Source organism: Trachypithecus francoisi, unplaced genomic scaffold, assembly GCF_009764315.1.
Source record: "Trachypithecus francoisi isolate TF-2019V2 unplaced genomic scaffold, Tfra_2.0 Lachesis_group8, whole genome shotgun sequence".
In the NCBI taxonomy this organism is placed as follows: domain Eukaryota; kingdom Metazoa; phylum Chordata; class Mammalia; order Primates; family Cercopithecidae; genus Trachypithecus; species Trachypithecus francoisi.
Window position 1 is genome coordinate 14653433 of NW_022681473.1, and position 18596 is coordinate 14672028.

Genomic DNA, 18596 nt, shown 5'->3' on the forward strand with positions numbered 1-18596 from the left:
ATAAACAAGAAAACACAATGAACAATTGTATGCCAACAAATGACATAGATAAAAGCAACAACTTCTTTTTTTTTTTTTTTTGAGACGGAGTCTGGCTCTGTCACCCAGGCTGGAGTGCAGTGGCCGGATCTCAGCTCACTGCAAGCTCCCCCTCCCGGGTTTACGCCATTCTCCTGCCTCAGCCTCCCAAGTAGCTGGGACTACAGGCGCCCGCCTCGTCGCCCGGCTAGTTTTTTGTATTCTTTAGTAGAGACAGGGTTTCACCGTATTAGCCAGGGTGGTCTCGATCTCCTGACCTTGTGATCCGCCCGTCTCGGCCTCCCAAAGTGCTGGGATTACAGGCTTGAGCCACCACGCCCGGCCTAAAAGCAACAACTTCTTAGGCACACACAAGTTACCAATAACAATTCAACAAGAAATGGAAAAGACGAACATACCTTTAACAAGTAGACAACTGAGTCAGTAAACAAAAAGCGCCCCCCCAAAAAAAACAATGAAACCTCTAGATGGTTTCATTGTTGGATTCTACCACACATTTAAAGAATTAACTCCAGTCTTTCTCAAACTCTTAAAAAATAGAAGATGGAACATTTCCCAACTCATCCTATAAACACAGCATTATTCTGACACCAAAGCCAGACAAAGACACCACAAAAAACCATAAGCCAATATCCCCTGCAAACCAAATATAGCATCATATTAAGAAGATTAAACACTATGATCAATTGAGACAGGTCTCAGGATTATGACGGTGGCTCGACATACAAAAATATATGTAATGTGCCACATTAATAGAATAAAGGGAGGAAAAAACACACCATCATCTCAATTGATGTAGAAAAAAAATCCGACAAAATTAAACTTTCCTGATAAGAACACAAAAAAAAACTGGGAATAGAATTGAACTTCCTCAACTGGACAAAGAACACCTACAAAAACCCCAGAGCTCACATCATTCGCAATGGCAAGAGACAAAGCTCTCCTGCTAAGGTCAGCAACAAGACAAAGATGCCCTCATTCTTCACTTCCATTCAACATTGTACTGGAAGTTTCAGCCAAGCAATTAGTCAAGGAAAAAAAAAAAAAACAACCAAAGTGAAAAGGAAGAAGTAAAACTATATCTCTATTTGCAGATGAAAAGACCTTACATATAGAAAATCCTAAAGAATTTTCACAAAAGAAAACTGTTAAAGGTAATACACAAATTCAAAGTGCCAAAATATAAGACCAATACATAACATTCATTGTTTTAAGTATATGAGCAAGGAACAAAAAGGAAATTAAGAAAACGATCACCTTTACACAATAGAATAAAAAGGAATAAAATACTGAAATAGTTAAGATGACAATACTCTGAAAATAAACCCACAGATTAAATGTAATTCTTATCAAAACCCCAGCTTCCTATTCAGTAGAAATTGACAACCCAATCCTAAAGTTCACAGGCAAATGCAAGGGATCTACACTAGTCAGAGCCATCTTGAAAACAAACTGAGTTAAAGATGCACTTTGTTCTTCTCAATTTCAAAACTTACTATAAAGCTTCAGTAATCAATACAATGTATTACTGGCATAAGACTAATAAGTAAATCAACTAACTGAATTAAAGGTCCAGATATAAATCTACACATCTATGGTCAACTGATTTTTAAGAAGGTGGCTAAGACCATTCAGTAGGGGAAAGGCACAGTCTCTTCAAGAAATGGTGCTAAGATAAATGGACATCCACGTGCAAAAAATGAAGTTGTACTCCTACCTTACACCATCTATAAAAATTAACTCAAAATGGATCAAAGATCTAAACATACGAGATAGCACTAAAAAATGCTTACAAGTGAAAACAACCTACAGAATGGGAGAATATATTTGCAAGTCATATATCTGGTAAAAGAATAATATCCAAAATATATAAAGTCTTTGGATTTAACAACAAAAAGAGAAACAACCCAATTAAAACATGGGCAAAGAACTTGAACAGATTATTTCTCCAGAGATACAGGAATGGCCAAAAAGTACTTGAAAAGATATGGCACATCAGTCATTAAGGAAATGCAAATCAAAACCACATGAGATTACCATTTCCCACATACTACAATGGCTACTAAAAATAATGAAAAAAAGAAAATAAGAAGTGTTGGTGAGAATGCAGAGAAATTGGAACCACTGTTTATTGCTGGTGGACATGTAAAATGAGGCAGCTAATGAGGAAAACAGTGTTATGGAAAACCTAAGAAAACATTGTTAAGAAAAATGTTACAAAAACTTAGACACAGAATAACCCGTATGATCCAGCAATTTCTCTTCTAGGTACATAACACCAAAAATTGAAAACAGCTTTTCAAAGAAATACTTATTATATATGAATATTCATAGAAGCACAATTCTCAATACCCAAATCGTGGAAACAACCCAAATATCCGCTAACCAGTGAATGGATAAACAAAATGTCATATATACACACAAAGAAAATTTTCATCCAGCCTTAAAAAGGAATGAAGTCTTAACATGTTACAATATGAATGAACCTTAAAAATACATTATATGATAGATGCTAGAAACAAAAGTTCCATATTGTATGATTCCAATTATATATAATATCCACAATAGGTAAACCCATAGAGACAGAAAGCGGATTAATGTTTGCTGCAGCTAAATGGGGGAAGGGGGAATAACTGCTTTTAATGGGTACAGGGGACTCCTTTGTTGGTGGTGATGAAAATGTCTGGAACTAGAGAGAAGTGATAGTTGTACAACACTGTAAATGTACTAAATGTCACTGAATTGTATGCTTTCAATTATTTTTTACTACTATTTTAGGTAAATTTCACCTCAAAACACACAAACACACACACATACACACACACACACACACGCATGCACAAAAGTAGTGCCAGGTTTCTGGAATAGAAACTGATAACTGAAGGGTAATCCATACATTAGCATAAACAATCATAAACAGATAGGAAACAAGCCAAGTTTCTTCTGTGTGGTACTTCAAAGACAATTTCCAGTTGTTTCTTATAATAGCAGCTAACCTTGAGGAGGTTCCTTGATACATAAATAATAAGAGAAAAAAGCCATACTAGCTTGGGTAAAGGAAGACATCATGCTAGTCACTGCATGAGCAACATGCAGGCACAGTGAATATAACTACAGTTAATTAACCCTTGAACAACACAGTTTTGAACTGCATGGATCCACTCATACGCAGGTTTTCTTAAATATATGAGAAAAATTTTTGGAGATTTGTGACAATTTGAAAAAACTTGCAGACAAACTGTGTAGCCTAGAAATATTGAAAAAATTAAGGTATCTCATGAATGCATAAACTATATATAAACTATAGATACTACTCTATTTGATGACATTACTGTAAAATATACACAAATACATTACAAAAAGTTAAAATTCAACAAAACCTACACTCACAAAGTCTTAGACTATACATGGCATCATCCAAAGTCCAGAGAAATGTAAAGAAACGTAAAGATGTTGTATTGAATAACTGCATAAAATTAACTCAGTACATAATAATTTCATAGTTATCTCCTGTTGCTACTGCAGCAGGCTCAGCTGTTTCAGGTATCTGCTTAAAATGTCGTGAGGATAATCACCACCACCTGAGTGAATTTACTGTCACAGTAAAAGGGATCTCTCTCTCAGTTAACTCATTTTTCACTATGTTTAGAGCAATACCTGAAACCTTGAATAACACTATGGGACCCAGAAGGGGTGCCACTGGTGATACTGGAAGTGCTTCCAAGAAGCAGAGAAAAATCATGGTATTACAAGAAAAAGTTGAATTGCTTGATAAGCATAGAAGGTTGAGGTGTGTAGCTGCAGCTGCTCACCACTTTAAGATAAATGAATCCAACATAAAAAGTACTGAAGAAAAGGAAATTTGTGAAGCCATCGCTGCACCTGCAGTAGCACGTGCAAAAATCTTGCAGTTTTTGCAAAATACTTCTATCTCACATTCAAGATGCAGCTTTTATGTGGGTACAGAATTGCTATAAGAAAGGCATACCTACAGACTCTAAGTAAAGTCATTATATGACAACTTAAAGCAAAAGAAAGGTGAAGAATTTAATGCCAGCGAAGAATGGTTTGATAATTTCAGAAAGAGATTTGGCTTTAAAAATGTCAAGATATGGGCGCCTGTAGTCCCAGCTGCTCGGGAGAGGCTGAGGCAGGAGAATGGCGTGAACCCAGGAGGTGGAGCTTGCAGAGAGCCAAGATCGCGCCATTGCACCCCAGTCTGGGTAACAGAGCGAGACTCCGTCTCAAAAAAAAAAAAAGTCAAGATAATAGGAGCAACAGCTTCTACTGACCAACAGGCAGCAGACAAGTTCCCAGGCACTGTTAAGAAAACAGTTGAGGAAGGCTATCTGCCTAAGTGTTTAATGCAAACTACCCCAGTGTGGAAAAAAATGCCACAAAGGACATTTACTAGTAAGGAGGAGAAGCAAGCAACAGGATTTAAAGCAGGAAAGGATAGCCTAACTCCACTGTTTTATGTAAAAGCAGTTAGGTTTATGATCAGGGCTGCCCTCATCTATAAAGCTACTAACTCCTGAGCCTTGAAGAGAAAAACCAACAATCTTTTGGTTACACAACAAAAAGGCCAGGAAAACAAGAACTAATTTTCTAGATTGGTTCCATTGATGCATTGCCCCTGAAGTGAGGAAGTACCTTGTCAGTTAGGGACTGTCTTTTATGGTTCTTTTGATATTGGACAATGCCCCTGGCTGCCTCATGAGTTTAACATCAAAGGTGTGGTCTACTTGACCCCCAAATACAATGTGTCTAATTCACCTTCCCAATCAGGGGGTCATAAGAATCTTTAAGTCTCATTATACGATATTCTATGGAAAAGGACTGTTAACTCTATGTAAGAAAATCCCAATAGAGAGAACATCATGAAAGTCAGGGACGATTACACCACTGAAGATGCCATCGTTATAGAAAATCCCTGCTGGAGAAAATTGTGTCCAGATGTTGTGCATGACTTCACAGGATTTACGGCAGAGCCAATCAAGCAAATCATGAAAGAGATTGTGAATATGGCCAAAAAAAAAAAGGGGGGTGGTGGGCTGGTGATGGTGAAGAGTTTAAAAATAAGCATCTTGGATAAATTCAAGTGCAAACAGACACCACACAAGAGGAATTAACAAGATGACATGATGAAGATGAGTGCTTTTGATCAGGTGCCAGACGATGAAAAAGACAACATATAAGAAGCAATGCCGGAAAACAAACTAACATTTAAAACTTAGAAATTCTGGCAGAAAGGTTCCAATTATTCAAGACTGCTTCTGACTTTCTTTTATGACAGGAACCCTTCTATGATGCCTGCCCTGAAACTAAAGCAAATGGTTAAAGTGTAGAAACATTTGTACAGAAACGAAAAAGCAAAAAACAAGTCAGGCAGAAATTGTATTTCTGTAAATGTTCCTGCCACTCCTTCTACTTCTGTCACCCCCTGAGATAAGAGTAATGACTCTTCTTCTTCCTCCTTCTTAGCTTACTCAATGTGAAGAAGAGGATGAAGACCTTATAATGATCACTTACACTTAATGAATAGTAAATATATTCTCTTCCGTATGGTTTTTTAAATAACATTTTATCTAGATTATTTTACTGTAAGAATACAGGATATAATACACATAAAAAATATGAATTAGTTGATTTTATGTTATTGATAAAGCTTCTGGTCAATAGTAGGCTATTAGTAAAGTTTCTGGGAAGTTAAATGCAGGTTTTTGTTTGTGAGGGGGAGTTGGTGCCCCTAACCCTACCATGTTGTTCAAGGGCCAACTGTACATTCTTGAAAGAAGGTATGAAGTAAGAGTGGTTTATACTATGACTTGAGACAATAAGAGATTAATGCTAGGCCAGGCATGCTAGCCCAAGCCTATACCCGGCACTTTGGGAGGTGGAGGTGGGTTAGGTCGGAGGTGGGTTAGGTCGCTTGAGGTCAGGAGTTTCAGACCAGCCTCACCAACATTGTGAAACCCTGTCTCTACTAAAAATACAAACATTAGCCAGACTCATGGTGGTGCACACCAGTCCCAGCTATTCAGGAGGCCAAGAAAAGAGAACTGCTTGAACCCAGGAGGCAGAGGTTGCAGTGAGTTGAGATCGCACCACTGCATTCCAGCCTGGGCAACAGAGTACAACACCGTCTCAAAACCAAAAAAAGAGAAAAAGAGAGACTGATACTACTGGCAGGAATGTTTTCTTCTAATTCTTCTAGATAGCAAACAATGAAATATGATTTATCTCAATCTTACAGCCAGAGATAACTAATATAACAAGTCAAACCACTAAATTCCAAAAGATGAGAGCCACTTTGTCATGATAGAATACTTTAAGTTAGAAGGGCCATTCTAATGTAATCAATGCGTATTATTTTATTGTAGGGTGAAACAGGGTGTGGTTAGTTGATAAGCTGGGAAGATACTAAATGTAAAGGTCTTCAAATCTCTAAGAATTTAAATTTCTTCTGGGCAACTAACAAATCTTAAGTATTAACTGCCAGGTAATATATTTATTTTTTCATTTCTCAAAAATCAGTTATAACCCTGTCAAGTATTATTCTTATCTTCACAGATGAAGAAACCAAGTAACTGACTTTCCCACATATTAAAAGTTGTGGAGGGAACCGAACACAGGTATATCTAAGTCCAAAGTCTATATTCTTTCTACTATACCACACCTAACCACATAAACGAGAAACAGGAAAGCGCCAGTGCAAGAGCTCAATCCAGATTTGGCTCATTTCCACCCAGCCTTGGATTCAAGTGCCAAAAGAGGGCCCCATTTATATAATATACTAACCTGAAACACCTATAAGAATTATTCCATGAGTGAATTTTTAACCTAAGCCACATGCTGTATTTCCTTATGTTTCAAAACAGAACTAGAGAAATTTTATTGTGATTAAAAACCAGAAAACAAATGAGAATTTAAAATTGTATTTAAGAAATTAGGAATGTTTACATTCCAAAATGGTTTACTCATTTTTAAATCAACACTGTGTATTAATACCTAGATTTTTCTTTCTTATTCTAGTTATCTCTGTTTACTCCATCTACATATAATTTTTCCTGGCTTACCGATTTCAAAGCCAGACATCAGTCACCAGTGCACTGATAGAAAGGATAAAAAATATTAGGCTTTCACAGAATTTCTGCAGATATTAAGTTTGGAGCAAAAAAAAAAAAAAAAAAATAGAATCACAAAGTAATGTCATCAACGTTCAAAGTATAGACATTAGGTGAGTTAGTTCTTCCTAAAATCATTAAGACTTTGCTCAGACGTAAGTTTGAGAAGGTGAAAGGATGGTTTCTCTGAAAGCACAGCTCTTAAAACTAGTGCTCATTAACTTAATGATCTCTATAGCTAAGAATTAGCTCAATATTTAAGTTTAAATAAATATGGTGAACTCTGAAGACTAAGTAAGTGGTACCTAGCTGATAAACAAGGGGGAGGAGAAACAGGAGCACATGTATATGTCTTGAGAACTGAAAAAAAGATAAATATGACTGGAGCAGAGAAAACATAACAAAACCCATCATTTATCATGCTGAGGAGGCATGAAAAAGTTTAACAAGGGCCTTCCAGGAATTTGGATCTTATCCTAATAGCCACAGACAGTTTAAACAGAAAGGTGACATGATCAGATTTTCATTTTTAATGTTCATGTTGGCTGCAGATTAGACAATGAGCTAGGTAGGGGCAAGAGTAGATGCTAGGTGACCAGCTAAAAACCTACTGCAATAGGTCAGGCAACAGATAATTATGGCTTTAAAGAGGGTAATACCATTGAATATGGAAAGAATTAGAGATTTAAGAAATACTTAGGAAACAGACGAGATAGGACTAGAGAATGACTTAACAGGGATAGAGGGAGATGCCAAGGATTTGGGATTCTAGATTTCTGACTTGAACAACTGGACTGAGGATGAAAACAAAGAAAAAAATCAGGGTTTTTTGTTTCTTGAAGAGACACTAGAGAGAATATATGTTCTGCTTTGACCAAGTCTAAGATTATTGCTGAGTAAAACATCAACAGGCCTTAAGTTCAAAGGACAGAGTGGGCTACAAACATAAAATTGGGAATTGTCGCCGGGCGCGGTGGCTCAAGCCTGTAATCCCAGCACTTTGGGAGGCTGAGACGGGCGGATCACGAGGTCAGGAGATCGAGACCATCCTGGCTAACACGGTGAAACCCCCGTCTCTACTAAAAAAATACAAAAAACTAGCCGGGCGAGGTGGCGGGCGCCTGTAGTCCCAGCTACTTGGGAGGCTGAGGCAGGAGAATGGCGTGAACCCGGGAGGCGGAGCTTGCAGTGAGCTGAGATCCGGCCAGTGCACTTCAGCCTGGGCGACAGAGTGAGACTCCGTCTCAAAAAAAAAAAAAAAAAAAAAAAAAGGGAATTGTCAGCACATACAAACAAACTATTATCATCTAGATTTAGCTTGGTTCATATAAAATGGATCATTTTCAATATTCATGAAATGTGTTGTTTTTGGCTATCCCCAACATCTGGCTTATTCATTGATTTCTCTCTTCCAGCAGCAGTTCTGCATATATTAAAAACAACCACAGTACAACCTTGTTCTGTTCATATTGCTTTTTCTGGGGCATGTAAGACAAATGTAGCACTAAGGTTGAGGACACGTTTAAGAAAAGGAAAGAGCAGAGAAAAATATTTGCGTATAAATTTATTGTAGCCTAAGTATACAGTGTTGATAAAGGGACCCATGCAGTTGCATCGCCTGCTGGTGCTCTGTCTGAGCATCTGGTGGCTGCTGGGGACAGATGGAAAAACTTAATAAGAGTTTCATTCAAAACAATAGAACGTATCAACTTACCAACTTAGCAACTGTGAAATATGTAATACATTATTAACTGTGGTCATCATGCAGTGTGATACAGTTTGGATGTTTGTCCTCTCCAAATCTCATGTTGAAATGTGATCCCCAATATTGGATGTGGGAGGTGTTTGTGTAAGGGGGGTGGATCCCTCATGAATGGCTTGGTGCCATCCCTGCGGTAATAGGTGAGTTCTCTATGGCTTCATGTGAGACCTGGTTGTTTAAAAGAGCCTAGCCCCTCCTCCCCTCTCTCTCTCGCTCTGGCTCTGTGACACACCTGCCCCACCTCCACCTTCCACCATGAACGAAAGCTTCCAGAGGCCTCACCAGAAGTCTAGCTGATGCTGGAACAATGCCTGGACAGCCTGCAGAACCATGAGTCAGATAAAACTCTTTTCTTTACAAATCATTCGGTCTCACATACTCCTTTCTAGCAACTCAAAAGGGACTAATACACAATGCAATAGATCATTAAAACCTACTCTCCCAATTTAACTGAATGTCTGTATGTACCTTTTCATCTCCATCTCCCCTTTTCTCATTCCACCTCCTAACCCCCTAGCCTCCAGTAACTACGTTTCTATGATATACTTATTTAGATGACACATGTAAGTGAGATCATACAGTGTTACCTTTCTGTGCTTGGCTCATTTTACTTAGCATAATGTCCTCTGGTTCCACCCATGTTGTCACGAATGACAGAAGTTCCTTCTTTTTAAAGATCATGTGTTTGATACCTTAGAACATTCTGGTCAAAGTAATGATATAATGAAATTAGCTGGCTGCTCCTAATTAGAAAACACAAAGTGGATAAAGAAAAGAATGTGCAGACTGGACACAACATGGCGAAACTCCGTCTCTACTTAAAAAATACAAAAAATTAGGCAGGTGTGGTGGTGGCACGCACCTGTAATCCCAGCTAATCAGGAGGCTGAGGCAGGAGAATCACTTGAACTCAGGAGGTGGAGGCTGCAGTGAGCTGAGATCACATCACTGCACTCCAGCCTGGGCAAGAGTGAAATTCCGTCTCAAAAAAAAAAAAAAAGGAAAGCTGTGCTCAGGGGTTCAAATTCCCAGCTCAAGCACCACAAAAATGACCTATGTCTTTCCTGAAAACAATACTTACCTACTACAGCTGCAAAACTGAGATTGCTGAAAACCAAACCCAGAGTGACTTGTACCAAGGGTGACCTGACTATAGCCACTGCTAATTGCCCAGTATACCAGCAGCGGAGACCAACACCGAGTCCCTGATATGGGATCAATGGGGTGATCAGCCAGCTCACCTGGCGCAAGGTTCGCTACACTGGACCACTTCCACCATGGAAGTGACAGCACTTTGTTCTTACTGGAATAGACTCTAGATACAAATTTGTCTTGCCTGCATGCAATGCTTCCTATATACAAACACAAATTGTATGTCTGAGTCCATTTACACAAAATGTCCAAAAAAAAAAAAAACAAAATCTATACAGACAAAAAGTAGATTAATGGTTGCCTAGGGTTGGGGGTGAGAAAATGGATTAACTACAAACAGGCATGAAGGATATTATTAGGGTGAAGAAAAAGTTCTACAACTGTATTGTGATGATAGGTGTGCAATTCACAAAATGTACCAAGATCCCTAAATTGTACATTTGAAATGGGTGAATTTTATGATATGTAAATCATAATCCCAATAACACTGTATTTCAAAAATACACATCATAGTACTAGTCATAAAAACTAGAAAACTGCCCAAACATTCATCAACAGTAAAAGAGTTAAACTGTGGTTTTATTCCCACAATGGGACACTACACAGCAACTAAAATAAACCATCTATGACAAACACAGCACTTGTCACAAATGAAGAGCAAAATAGGTCAGATACAAATACAGTGCCTACTGTATTATTCCACTTATGTAAAATTCAAAAATTGGCAAAACCAATTTCTGCTATTTAAAGTCAAAATGGTCATTACACTTGGGGATGGTTGACTTGAAGGAGCATAAAGGAGTTTCCAAAACACCGATTATGTTTTATTCAGTTGTGTAATGGTTACATGATTGGGCTCACCCTGGGAATATTCAAAAGTCTGCCCACTTATAAAATAATATAATATAAAATGAAGAAGGGGGAGGAGAAACAAGAGTACATGTATATGTCTTAAAATATGTGCATTTCTATATACGTATGGTACATTTTAATAGAATTTCTCTAAAAATCACCTGTAATCTCAGGAAAAAAAAAAAAACTCAGAAATATCAAATGCCCTTCAGTTAGGTAATGGTTAAATAATAGAATATAAATGTATAGTAGCCATGGCTGGATATCCACAAACCATCTAGGCACCTCTTCTTTCTTAAAGAATCAATCCCACTCTTAAAACACAGTGGGAATCCCGATTAAGCTAACAGCATAAAAAAATGTGAAATACTGGGGGATAAATGGGATAAAAAAATGTGAAAGACCTATACACTGAAAAGCGCAAAACATTGCTGAGTGAAATTAAAGACCTAAGTAAATGGAGCAGTATATCTTGTTTATAGAGTTGTAAATACTAATATAAATTTTATTTTTTGATTTTATGACTTCAATTTTCTATTTTTTGTTGCTAATATACAGAAATACAATTGACTGATTATACTGTGGGAGTGGTTTCAAGACACCTTGCAGTTACTGTCTTCAGGATTTTGGACCACTGCGCAGCAACCACCATAATATAAAACAAGTCTGAACTGAATGACCAATGACGGGGGGGGAAATGGTCCAACCAGGAAGTAATAAATTGCTGTGTTTTAAGCCACTAAATTTGTAGATGGTTTTGTTATGAAGCTAAAGAAGTCTTTGCTCAGATAGCATTAGATTATTCTGGCTGGTTTTAATTCAGAGGAGCTTCTTCCTTCCTGAACTTAAGAGTCAGGGGGCAATTCCTTTTTGTCAGAGATTATTATCCACTAAGGCTCAACTCCAAATGAGGATAAGTTATGCCCTCATGTACAGACAAGTCTCTCTTAAAGGTTCTGGATTTGTACAGGCTGAATATGGGTTTCCCCACTAAGGATTTTAAGTTTCCTCTGCTTCAATTTTCTTCTATCAGGGCATTCTGCTTTAACTCTCAAGTGGTCTTGGCAGGAAAAGGGATCTCAATGTAAAATAATATATATAACAGAATAAACTTATAACTGCGTCGAAGATGGCAATAAATTGAACTGTAATAGGCAAATTATTATAAAGTTAAGACTCATTTACCTGATAGGTAATCCTGTAACTGAAATAAGCTGATGATCAAGGCTTTTTCAGCCTACATCACAATTCACATATATGGTAAGTGACATATATCTTTATTTGTAGGAAATTAATAATAAGAAAAGAAGAACCAAAGGAGGTCTGGATGTCTGAACTGGAAATACGGATTAAAGGATCTGGGCCATACCGAACAGGGAACAAGATGTCTGAGTAAATTATTCTCATACTAAGAAAAATAATACAGTTACTGCTACCTTAAGATAAAAGATTAGGAAGGAAGGACAAACAAAAATGCCTATCTAATGTATTTAGCCTTTGAGGCTTCAACATTGTAATATTGTCAGAAACTTGAGTTTCTGAAACCTAACTGAAATACTCTGTGTATTTTTATCATTAGGTGCACTGTTTTCCACAAATAATTAAAGTTTGCTTTGAAATATTAGCCAATCTCAGTAGTATTAAGAGAAGCCAGGGAAAGAGGCTTTTGTTGTTATTGTTGCTGTTTTTAACTTACATTTAAATTTAGAACAGTATCATTTAATTAGTAAAGGAGAATATTTCCGTTAAAACTAACAGGCTGGGTGTGGTGGCTCATGCCTATAAATTCCAGCACTTTATAGGCCAAGGCAAGAGGACTGCTTGAGCCCAGGAGTTCCAGACCAGCCTAGGCAACACAGTGAGACCCTGTCTCTACAAAAAAATCAACAGCAATTAGCTGGAAATGGCAGCACACTTCTGTGGTCCCAGCTACTTGGGAGGCTGAAGTAGGAGGATGGCTTGAGCCCAGGAGATTAACACTGCAGTGAACCATGACCATGATCACACCATTGCACTCCAGCCTGGGCAATAAAGTGAGACCCTGTCTCAAAAACAAACAAAAAAACCTCAGAAGCCTATCTGAGTGTTAAGACTGGGCTTATATACGCCCTTTCTCACCTACAGATTTTCCTTTCAGAACTCTTTTCTATTCAAAACCTACAAGATTTTATTTTGACTAGGAAAACTAGGTCATTAGCAAGGAGATTAAAAATCTCTCAAGAAAGAATTGTGAAAACGATGTTCTCAGTATCTTCTCGATTCTTCCTTTTGTATACAAACTCAAACGGTAAGAATTACAAAAGTTAGATTTTCTCACTGGAATGGGAAAAAAAGCATGAAAATGTGTCTTCTGCATTTTTAGAAATAATAAAAATATTCTTTAAATATACTAGAAAGGAAGAAAAACCAACAAAAAAGTATACTATAAAAGAGATGCATCTGTAAAGGAAGCAGAAACAGTCAATGTTACGTTGAGGTTGCAAGTTGACAAGAGGCCAAGATGAATGGGATACAAGAGACTGATTTGAGAGGATAAGATAATCAAAGATATTTCAATACAGGAAAAATAAAACTCTGTTGAAATCTATGAAAACTGTTAATAACAAATTAATTCTAATTTAACAAAATGCAGCTATAAATTAGACTGTATCAACATAAGAAAAAAGCTGAGGATGTCATCCAGACAGGAGAAAAATAATGAAAATAAACTAATACTTTAGTAATAATTACAGATAGTATGCTGATTATGATAAACTAGATAATGTAAATACTTAACAGTTAAGCTCCAAAGAATCTAAGTAAATGCTGAAATCTGTTATGAATTTGATGACTGATTTTTTTTTCCTGACTACACAAGTCAGAGACACACAGTAACCACTGTCAGACATCACTATTTCATAACAGCACTGAAGAGAGTAAAATGCTTTTGAATAAAAGCTTGAGATCCAGAGTTTTACATAATCAAATTTTCAAGCATGCAGTATTTTCAAGTATGTTTTCTGTAAACTCCAGTTTTACAAAATGTTGTTTAAAAAGGGGGTCTTATAAGTCAAATAGTTTAGGTAATCGCTGCAAAATTTTGGCATTTACACTGCACATTACTAAAAAATCAAAGTTTCTGAAAAGTGCTGCAATAAATAACCTATCATTAATAACTCAAGCACTGCCCACATCTACTTGATTCTACAGTATTTATTATCATTCCATTAAACACTTAAAACATACTTTAATAAACATTAAGGTATTCCGGTCTTCATTTTTATATTTTATCTTGATAGGTGGTTTTAACTATTATTTATCACTAAGGACCTAACAGATGGGAGAAAAAACAATTAGCCTTCATAACATATCTAGTCAGAGGTTAGAAAGTGAAATAAATTAAAATGCACACCGGGATAACTAAAAATTACATGTAGGTAGACCATTCTTTTACTTTATAATCATAACTACAACACTGGTTCAAAACAGAGAAACAATGAAAACATAAAGCCAAGTTAAAAAGGAACTAGGTCTCCATCCCTTAAGATTTCTAACACTCTTGGAAACTCCACAATGATGAAGATAATCCTCTGCCAGCGGTAAACTAAGCTTTCAAGTTTGAAGCATTTTATCCTTTTTAACTTCTGTGTGGAATGTTCCTTGTCCAAATTAACTACCTGCATAAATTCAGGTGTAATCTCAAATGTCCCCTCCACCAAAAGGTCTTCCCTTATCATTTCATCTAAACTCAGCTTTCCCAACTCCAACTTCATCAAACATTATTACACTGTTTTGACTTCTTGATTTATTTGATTACCAATACAATCCAGTGCCTAGAATAGTGTCAGACACATAGTGGATGCTCATCAATTACTTGTTGAATAAATTAACACTATTTTAGCATAGTAGCTTTTCATTTGTTTTATATACCAATCACAGTTAAAAAAGGGTAGCAAAAACTTTATTATTTCAGTTTGAAAAAAATGAAAGTAACACTTTGCAACTTAATTTTAAAAACATGGAAAGTTGCCCGCTCTGTGTGTGCAATATTGTTTATGTGTATGTCAAAGGTTCTTGTCTTCAACTCAAGGAAGGCATACAGTTTCTAGATGGTTTGAGTAAACAAGAGTAAAAACAATCTTGAAGACATCTTTTCAGCATTAACAGAGGACCAGTCTTACCTCTAAAAAGTAAAATCTGTTTAAAGTTTTGAAAAACCTTTAACTTCTGAAATCAACATGAGTTATCTCAGTTAAAATTTAGCAGACTGAACATGAGGACTATTCCAGAGTAACAGAATAACTGAGAAGTTAAATGACCAGAAGAAAAGTAATTAAGGTGAATTCTAAACATGAAACACAACAGGAAAAAGTGACTACCCGAGCCTCCATTTCTTTATTCATTCATCTTGTATGAATGTTATAGCTCTTATATACCTATCTACTGTTCATACAGTTGAACAGCGACCTTAATAAGTAAACTAATAGACATGAAGATTGACATTTGAGAATATCTAGATCCAGGGCCTTTAAACAGTAGATTAAAGTGGGATTGACCTTTGGATCAAATTATCCAGAATGTAGTTTTAATCTCTCCACAGCTGCACAACCACAAAACATGCCAATACGTCAACTTCTAGTTTAAGACATCTACACACCAGGCAGGTGGATCACTTGAGGCCAGGAGTTCGAAACCAGCCTGGCTAAACCCTGTCGCTACTTAACAAACAAACAAAAAAAACATCTACCCAAAGGTCATCTACTTCTCTCTCCAAAAGGGGCTCCAAATTTCCACCTTTCTTCAAGTTCGCCTCAAGGCAACCCAGTGATTTCTTTGGACATGTAAGGTAATTTCAGCTCTGACAAAGGCAGGTTGCTTTTTGTTTTAATCAGAATGCTCTAGACTTGTTACCTGTCTACATTTTCTCCACATCATAAAATCTCCAAATTGATGTCTGAATAAGAAATGTGAGACCTTCCATTTTTGGCAGATATAACTTATTTTCTAAGTAACAACAACAGGAACAAAAAACTTGTTAGACAAAATAATCACGAAAAGGTTTCCACATTAAAAAAAAAAAAAATGCCAGCTATGAAAAACTTCTGCCTGGTATACTATGAAATATTAGCCTCAGATTCAAAATTCAGAGAAACAAGAAACCTCAGCATTGAAACCTAATTATTTACAAAGCAGCCATCACCAACTCAAGTTATTGGTTCTTAATTACACTGTCATTCTTCCATATGGCACAAAATCCAGGCTTTAAACTTGCTTTGTATGTTCTCGAAGAATTCTTTATCAAGAACAGAAAAACCTTAAGATTCTCATGTACATGTAATACATACACTGATATATAAAATGCATATATTCTTTTATAGAAATAGAAGCAGGCTATAAGTAGACCTTAAAAACTAATCGACTCTCACATACTAGGTGGATTCCAGGAGTTTGGAAAATGGCTGTGTCAAGACTGGGTCAAGGTCACACACAATAAATTAAATGTGCCTAAAAGTATATTTGTTCCAGTTTTAAGGAGGATGCTGTGTGTTTGAATTTAACATCAAGGAACACAGCCAAAAACTAGAAAAAAAAAAAAGAAACGAATAAGCAACTGGTCCAACATGTTAGAGCAATTTTAATAACCTAATCTGTAAATCCAGAATAAAGTATTTTAAAAGGTACTGAAAAAGTGAACATTAGCTTCCTGTCATAATCCAGGAAACAGAAAACTATATTTAATACATACATCTGGTGTGCGAACACTCAAATTTAAAGGAAAATGACCTAATATTGACCTAATTTAATTATTCACCAGGCTGAATTCTTGTTAACACTCAGCATTCTTCACCCTTTAATTTTAATCTGTATCTCCACTAGCATAAAGATTTTTGCCTTCACTTCATTCTGTATACTGTGTATCATTCCAGTCTGTTACTTCATTTAAAAATAAAAGGCTTTAAAAAATTACTATAAATTACCATCAAACAATTTGATTTGCCATTATTAGGTTTCTAAATAATGCTGATATACTCTATTATCCAAACCTGCTGTCATCTAAATAGATTCTAGTCTAACAACTCCAGTAATTTTTTACCAAATAAAAATTACTTTTAAATGGGAACCAATTTGAATGATGAGGCTTTCTAACACATTATAAGATAATCAATGTAATGTACACTAGAGGTAAGGATGACCAAGTCTTACCTTTATCAGTTGTTACTTTTTCTACGCATCTGAAAGAAATAAGAATCAAACATTAATGAGCAATCTAGTGCATTTTCTGAAAATATAAATCTTTATCTCTTTCAGGTTCATCTACAGAGTGATAAAGAAAGCATCTAGACCAGTGTCGCCCAACAGAATTTTCAGCAGTGATGGAAACATATATGCACTGTCTAATATGGCAGTCGCATGTGGCTACTGAGCACCTGAAACATTCAGTAATTGTGAAACTGAATTTTTAATTTTGATTAATGTAAATTTAAATAGCCACATGTGGCTACCATAACTGACAGCACAGAGCTAGAATATCATTCAAAACAGCTATTTTTAACTAAGATATTGATACAAAGAAAACATTACTAATTTTGTTATATTGCGATTATATAAGAAAATATTCTCATTTTATATAAATGTACTAACTAGAGATGAAATGACAATGTTTTGGATGTGTTCTAAAGTACTTCTGCCAAAACAGGGAGGACAGACATAGCAAGCATAGCAAAATCTCAGCGAGGTGATCAATACTGCGGTTTCATTATACTATTTTCCCTATTTTGTGTATATTTAATAATTTTCATAATAAAAACTTAACTGTTAAAAAGACCCAAAATTGTTTGTTAAAACCAAATCAAAATGTACTTGTAAAAACGCAATAATAGATGGACCTCACAAGTAAATGTAACTTGCTCTTTACGAATTAAAAAGCAACAGTAAAGAACTTAAAAATTGTTATAGCCTGAAGACTTTTTAAAAACCCCAAAAAACAACAAAAATCAGATATATCCCCAGGTTTTTAATTCAGAAAAATTTCTCTCATACATAACTGGTGAGGACAGTATAATGAACTTCCTATAGTTACTACTAAAATTCAAAAGTCAACAGGCCCTGAACGTTTATCATATAGATACCACAGAGTATCTCTGAACAGTACAAAGTTTTTTTGTTGTTGCTCCTCCCAAAATACAGTGAAGACTCCCTATATATATAGTAAAAACTCTATTATGTTACATTATAAATAAATAATAATACAAAAATCTATTCTACTTAGAAATAGTTATCATTGTTTATTCCGTACTTTTTTAAAAAGACTGGTACCATAATTTTATTTTAAATCACATTACTAATGTCCCAATTAACACACCATAACTGCTAATCATCCTATCTTTAAAAAAAAAACTGTAAAAATATTGCTAAATTTTTGAGAAATTATATAACAAATTTCCCCAAAAACCTTTAAAGTTGGTTCAATGTTTCTATCATCATATTAAGATCCTCATCACTCAGGATTTCAGTCTTGTACAACTGAAGGCTTCTCCAAAGAACTGCAAGTTTTTTCAATTCAGAGTATTACCACCTCTTCATCCTCACTATCCATGACCTTTAAAAGGGAAACAGCAAGAGAGGTCACCTAAAGGTTTATTACTATTTTAATTTTACCAAGAAAATACACCAAAAATGGAATT

General features: G+C 35.9%; 1 protein-coding gene across 2 annotated transcripts in view; it reads right to left on the reverse strand.

Annotated features, from left to right (window-relative positions):
• Nucleotides 1–18596, reverse strand: part of ZFP91 (ZFP91 zinc finger protein, atypical E3 ubiquitin ligase) — a 51086-nt gene that overhangs the window by 26036 nt on the left and 6454 nt on the right. For both annotated transcript variants that reach the window (XM_033206884.1, XM_033206883.1), the window contains exon 2: nucleotides 17116–17144. In XM_033206884.1, coding sequence (XP_033062775.1) covers nucleotides 17116–17144 — 29 coding nt within the window. The remainder of the gene's footprint in view (nucleotides 1–17115; nucleotides 17145–18596) is intronic.